This window comes from Telmatherina bonti, assembly GCF_933228915.1.
Source record: "Telmatherina bonti genome assembly, chromosome: 15".
NCBI lineage: Eukaryota > Metazoa > Chordata > Actinopteri > Atheriniformes > Telmatherinidae > Telmatherina > Telmatherina bonti.
The window spans coordinates 17,035,046-17,042,317 of NC_136613.1; the positions used below are offsets into that span (position 1 = coordinate 17,035,046).

The 7,272-nt window shown below is 36.2% G+C and overlaps 1 protein-coding gene across 1 annotated transcript in view; it reads left to right on the forward strand.

The window, feature by feature from the left end:
• nalf1b (NALCN channel auxiliary factor 1b) overlaps positions 1-1,344 on the forward strand; it is a gene marked incomplete at both ends in the record, with an annotated part of 99,165 nt that extends 97,821 nt beyond the window's left edge. The window contains one exon of the mRNA XM_079254056.1: positions 1,043-1,344. Within this exon, the coding sequence (XP_079110182.1) occupies positions 1,043-1,344 (302 nt within the window). The remainder of the gene's footprint in view (positions 1-1,042) is intronic.
• Between the last annotated feature and the right edge of the window lie 5,928 nt (positions 1,345-7,272).

The following is a 7,272-nucleotide window of genomic DNA, read 5'->3' on the forward strand; positions in this document are numbered from 1 at the left end:
GACATCCCTGCATTACACAACCCGTAGCTATTTAATATCTTTTCAGTGTTCCATGTAAAGAAATCCTGGACCCACTGGCAAATATTTAGCACCAAAGCAGTTTGCTTTTCCAAAAATTTTCTAAATAAGTCGTGATTTATTTTTGAATAACATATTAGTTCTTTTATATTTTGTATCAGTGGGAACAGCCGACCTCCATCGTATCTTAATGCTGCCCTCTTGTGGTTGGATGGAGCATTGTCCTATGATGATTGAATAAACATTTTATTTTGAACGTATAGATAAGATACAGATAATAAATCATTCAATGAATAATCAAAATCAGCAAAGTTAAACAAACAAAATTATATTAAATCAAAAGAAAATTATACTAAATCAAAAAATTATTTGTTATTTTTCATGACTTGATTCACTATTATATCATAATCACAATCAGTTAAAAATTTATGTTTATATAAACACAATGAACCAACCGAACTCTATTCATTTTACAAATACTTATGCACACATATACATTCCATGTGCGCACATACATAGCTACCCACATATATACATTAAGAATGAATAAGTGAGATATTTAATAATACAAACAAATAAATAAATGATTGATTATTTGCTTTGTTACTCATGCACGATATGTATAGTTTGGCTGTGAAAAATAAATTATTAAAGTGCTGCAGTTTAAACAAAACCATTTAACAACTAAAGTCCTGTTTCCTTCAATGGTCAGACAGGAAGTGATGACTATTTTGACCAGTCAATAGATGGCACGTCAAGCTCCACCTTTTTTGGTATGATTGGTAAGATTGCATCACCAATGTAAGGGTTCCAAAAAAATTATAAAACCCTAGTTCTGTTTTTTTTTTCCTGTACAAAGCTTATCAACCATACTGAACCAGACCCAGACCCACTGGTGGAAACTAATAGGGTACCATGTTTTTCTTGAAGAAAACAAACAAACAAACAAAAAAAAAAACAAGTAATGGTTCACTTCCTTTGTCTGTCTCCCTTTTTATCTCCATGCCCCCTCCTTCCCAAAAAGGGTTGCTGGAGGACTATCCATCAGGTGTAGACCCGAATGCCGAGTGCTGCGACGTTCGATGGGACTTGAAAGTGGACAACCGTTCCAGGGGGACCCTGAAAAGAACTCACCCGCCATGCCAGCATCGTACCTCCCTCAGCTCCTCGGCAGCCTGCAGACTGTGTAACAGCCGGCTCAAACTCTGCCTGCTGGTCCTCGTCCTCCTACACACTGTTGCCAGCCTCACTGCATCCCATAATGCAACAGGACTGGGCCTCCCCACAATCACGCCTCTGGAGGAGAACCCCGCTAACGAGGAGTGATTGAGCTGCCAGGAGGAAACAAGGTTGTTAGGGTGGGGGAGAGGATTCCCTCACCATGGCAACAGAGGTGGAAAAATACAGCAACAGTTGTGCAAATGGCTGGAGCTGTGTGCCTGTGGACAATTCTGCGACATTTTTTTTTTTTTTTTGGCAAAAAGAAAATGTGGGACGTTCTGAGATGAAAGACTCTTAAATCAATCAAAACAAATAAGTAACTAAACAAAAAGACATACTAAGGGGTTTAAGAAGTCCCTTGGGTAGAAAAAGGGGACAATGCCACAGCCTTTGTTGAGAGGGATGGTCAGCTTCCTTGTGGCTGAATGTCTCTCACTACGCTTTTTTACACTGTGTTCCAATTCTTGGTTTCTGTTGCACTGGCTGACTCTGAAAAAACACAATCATATTCTGAACATCGGCTCATCTTTTGTCTTTGTTTCCGGCTCCTTTTACAGGAAATGTGTTCTCTATTTAAGAAAGATAATGTGTAAAAAGATAATAATTAGCTGCAAATTTGTGTGTGCGTGTTGTTTTCGATACTTAACAGTATATGAGCAAGCATGTGTCGGCATGTCTTACACATGTGTATGTGTGTGTGCGAGAGAGAGAGTGAGCGAGAATGAGCACATGTTGCTATCCTAAAAGTCTACCTAACAGGCTGGTGCAACTGATGATTTTATGGAGACGCCCCTGAGATGTCACTCAGCTCCACCACGCTGGTTTGTTAGCCACAATAAACTTAGAATTTAACTGGGGTTAAAATGTGTTTCTAATTTCCATAATCTGTGTTTAACACAGGATTTAACATTTTCCCTTCACTTTGTTTTGTGAGATACTGTTCACCTATAAATTATGTTTTTAAAGATGGAACCATTCCGTACTTAGCATAGTTAAGAAGCTAACAGCTTGCTCAGGAAGTGTTTCTCCTTTTTTTTACCAAAGTCATGCAGTAAATGGTCATAACTTCCCTGCTGGATCACCTTATAAACATGTAAAATATTGAAACAAATTAGTTTAATTGGTTAAAATTCAGTTAAAGTGGTGCCAAGTTTATCCAGATTCATTTAGGATTATATTTCTCAACCTCTTTTTTGTTTTTCTTATTTTGTTTATTATTTATTACACATAAAAGTGTGAAGCTCTTTGATAAAGAAATCTTGAATGATTTATTTACAGGGATCCATTGATTCAAATTAGAGCAACATTTTTCTAATGAAGAGAGATACGTAGCTGGTCTGAAAGGCGCAGACATTTTATTGAAGTTAATAATTTTCTTTGTACCCTGACTAAATCTATCAATTGCAGTGTGCTTCTAAGACTAATATTTCAAATGCAAATGGAAGAAAACAGCATGTAAAGATCAACTTCACATGTAAAGTGTTAAATTCAACTTATCTAAAAAGCTAACAAAAGTAAAATATCAGTAGTAAGATAAATTTCCAAGAAGATCGCAGCCGGATATGTCGAAATTATATACTATAAAGACTAACAAATTTACATTTTTATTAAACTACCCAAACTTTTTCCATGAGAAATTGCATTTTTTCTACCTAGAATAAACTTTTCTTTAAGACTGGATTCTCCAGAAAAAAAACACTGAATTTGTTCTTTTTCATTTGAAACTGAACCAGTTCAAAGCTACAAAAACTGTGTTGGAATTTGGGATAAAATGCTTTAAAGGGTACTAAACCCCAAGAAAAATGGGTAAAAATGTTAACCTCTGAAACCATTCTAAAAAGAAAATCTTTTGATTTTGAAATTATGATTTGTTGAGTTAAAAAAACAAGCAAAAAACTAAAACTGGCAGTCAAAACTTCCATTGTCACCCTCATGTAAAATTAATTTATTTTATTAGGATATCTTAAAGCTATAGCTATGATAGGGATAAGCCGTATGAACAACATAAAAAAATAAGGAGAATTTTACCTGTCTTCTATATTCTCTATGTGTGAGGAATGATCACAGTTTAGAAATACTGAACTGAAATTATTAGAGTCATTATACAAACTGAAGACAAAAAACAAAGCCAAAGTACCCATAAGTATAAAGTCTTTTCCCAAACATACTGCGAAGAGCAACTGCAGAAATTTCACTAAAAATATTCAAATTAAGCCTATTTTAACAGCCTCCAGGTTAGCTTAACAATCAGTGGCAAAACCTAAAAAAAAACTAAAAGAAGCACACATAGGATGAGCTGATCTCACCAAACAGAAAAAGGGTAACACCCCCATGCTTGTTTTAACTAATCAGGAACTTAACCAAAACCCCAATTGGACCCTGTCACATTTTAGCCTCAATATTTAACAAAGCTTGTTAGATAACACTGGAAATGTGCATCTAATTCTGCTGCTTCCCTTAAAGAAAAAAACCCAACATTTTTGTTAATGTTGTGAAGGTAATATCCAGTCAAATCTGCAGCAAATCATCCATTTATCCTCCTGTCCTCTTTCTTTACTCGCTTGCTCTGATGCACGGTGCAGGTATGCTATCAGGTTTAAGGTGGACACCCTGGATAGTACACCATCTGTAGCAAACCAACAATAGGTAATGTAAATGTTACTGTGTCCCAATCACACAAAACTTTGGCTCTTCTCTTTCGCCTTGATGCAGATTGTCAGTAGAAAACGACTGTTGTTTGAGCCATGAATTTCTTTAATTCATATTCACTTAATGAAAAATTCACAATTTGCCCCTGAATCAGGACTACCAGAAGTAGATTTTCAGGCCTTTTTATTCAGAGACAGCATGATGACTGGATGCTACCTTTCATGACTTTGCAGAAATGGAAAAGTATAATTCCACACTTCCATGTTACTTTATCCCCCCTATAAATGCATGGGAATTATACTTTTCCATTTCTGCAAAGTATAATTCCCATGCATTTATAGGGGGGATAAAGTAACATGCTACCTGCAGGTATCCAAGTTTGTTATGCTTTAATCCCGCTCCATGACCCATTGCACTAAGCAGGTTTCATACAGTACATGCTGAGTGGCATACACATCCCACTTACAACAGGCCCATTTAAAGCCTCTTTTTGTCAAATCAGATTCTGAGAAAAAGTACATGAAGTGCGCGTGGAGGCTCTACAAGGTTATGGCAGCCTCTTTTACTGACTATCCTCAGCTCCCCTCGTGATGTAAGAATCATATCTAACCCCAAATCAGCTCCTGTAGCATGTCCACTGTCTTGTGTTTTTCTCCTCTAAACATCAAATAATCTTTCATTACGTAAAGGGCTTATTATGATATACAGTACAAACATGATCATCCGCACATTCAAACACATTTAAAAAAACATTTGGAACTCAGTTGCAAACAGACAAAGATGATAAAATGGCTCATATCTCGTTTTTGTGAAGTCACAACAGTGCAAAAGACATTCTGCTAGCTGTTATCGGAGATCAGGAACAGAAGCAAGCGCGAGGAAAAAAGCATGTCATTGTGTCTGTGAACAATTAGTCAGCTTTGTTTCTTTCATAAATGTTGACCAGTGTGTGATCAGAAAGGAATGGTGTGACCTTAAGGGCTGACTTCTTTTTCAGTTTCTGTTTTGTTTTGTTTTTTTCTACGTCTCTTTGTTAAATATGGCTGTGAGATCAGGTGTCTGCTAAAGACGAGCAGATACCCCCCACAATCCCCCACACACGCACACTCGTGTACATTTAGTGATGATATGAGATGTCCAACCTAGTATCTGATGTCAACAGTTTTATTATAAGACTTACTTATAGATTTAAAAAATATCATTATTTCAACTATTTCTAAAAAGTAACGTTTGCATTGGCTTATTTTGACTGTTTTAGACCCAACCCCTGCTCTACACATCACTTTTCCTGTTTGCATGAAATGTAACTCTCCCCATTCACCCCATGCCCATTTCTACTGACTGCATTCAGTTTTCAAATAAATTAAATTAAAATGCTGCTATACCAATGCCCACTAGATGGCGATGTGTTGCTTCTCTGACATTTACACAGCTGGTGAAGTTTTACATGGACTGAAAAAAAAATGCAGGTATCAAGACATCTGGAAGAAAAACAAATCTCCATTCTTTTAGTTTGTGGGTGAAAAGGTACATCTGTGTGTGTGTACCTCCTCATAGATTTGTTCCAAGTCTGTTGCTGGTTGTCATTTGTCCTGAGGAGCTCACAGGTGTTGTCATGACCTTGGGGATGTGCGACAGATGTGACCAATCACACTGTCTTTTGACAGACAGGAACTTCCTGTGTTAGCACCGGAGCCCTGAAGCTGCATGGAATGTAGCTGGACACTCAAGTACCATGTGCTTAGTAGCTGATTCTAACCAGATTCATCTTAACAAAATGTTTAACTAATATCTGAAATTGAAAAACTATAGGGTATGAAATGTCTCAAAAAGGCCAGAGAAAGTAATGTGGACAATGACCACAAACTGGTATAAAAGTATACTTACTGTTGAGTGGAATGTAGTTAAGTCAATTATAATAGTTTGTCATTATAAAACTAATAATGATAAATACATGAACAGTGTTATAGAAAATATGGTATGTTAGCAATACATAAATTGTTCCATTTCAAAGTACAAATAAGAGATTTCACAAGACAAGAAATTAACACATGATTTCATTCAGCAGATCATGTCAAAAGTTGCGCTGTGATGCAATGGCCATCACAAGCAGTCTGTTTGACATGCATTACACACAATATACCTGCATCTGGAAGTTATGCAGAGAGCATGTTTTGCTTTAAGCATCCTCACTGTAGTTGCATGGGTGTGAACGCTATGTGTTGTCTGTCATACTCCTCAACACATATTTGCACCAAGGATGGACATTTTTACGAGCAAGCTTTCTTCCAATCATTACTAGAATTAGAAATGTTTGTAACTCTGTATGTTGACTTTTGTTGGTAATGCAGGCATGCACGCAACAGTAATTCTATTATTATCTGGGGTTTTTGTTTTTTTTTTTGTTTTTTGTTGTTTTTTTTTTAATTTTTGGCTTCTAAAAATTATGCTGAATTATAATGAAAAGAAATTATTTGACGTCTAATAGATTCAGTCTGACTCCCTCACAATGGTCTGTAGCAGTCATAGGGAATGATCTGTCACATTCCATAACACACTTACTTACAAATCCTATTTTTGTGTTTTTTCCCTACGCTACAGACGATAAATGCCTCTTGGCGCTGTGCACCTACTTTCACAATATTGCCCCCTTTCCTTCTCTCAGCCTCTCTCTGTCTTCACAATAGTTCCGTTCTCTATCCTGTGGATCTATGCAGAAACCCATTCCTTTTTGGTTGTAAATATGTTCCCTAGTATGCTGAACAATGTTTGTCTCTTCTGGTGTAATTTGAGTTGATTCATGATGTTACTTTCGTCCTTCAACTCCTTTTATTTGAGCGTCTGAAATCATTGATTTAAAGAGTGTGGTGAGGTTGAACGAACAGATCTGTCCTCAGTTTCGCAGCCTTGTTGTGAAAGGCCTGCGGTTCTGTGTGTGAAGACAAACAATTTCTGATATTAGAAATGAAAAAGGTTTAAAGGCATATAGAAATATCATTGCGATTATGATCATTATGATTACTATTATACTACCAGTATATTGTAATATTATAGATGCTTTAGTTCAAGTGACTTCTTTAATTTTTTTACAAACAACTTTGATGAAATGATTTATAAAACAGTCTCACAAGTCATGATCTTTTCAAAAAGTATGAAAACTACTGCTACAATGATTAAAGTTGTGTTCTGATGAAAATAAACACAGACATATAATCTGTTCCTCTGTTGTGCCTTTGCATGATGTGCCTTTCTTCCAGTCAAAATACACACGCTGTGTTGAAGACTATTAACACTCTATGACTCAGCAAATCCAACAATCATCGCTATGTGAAAGAGATTTCATCAGTGATATAAACCACATTATTCGTTTATTTGTTTTGTTTT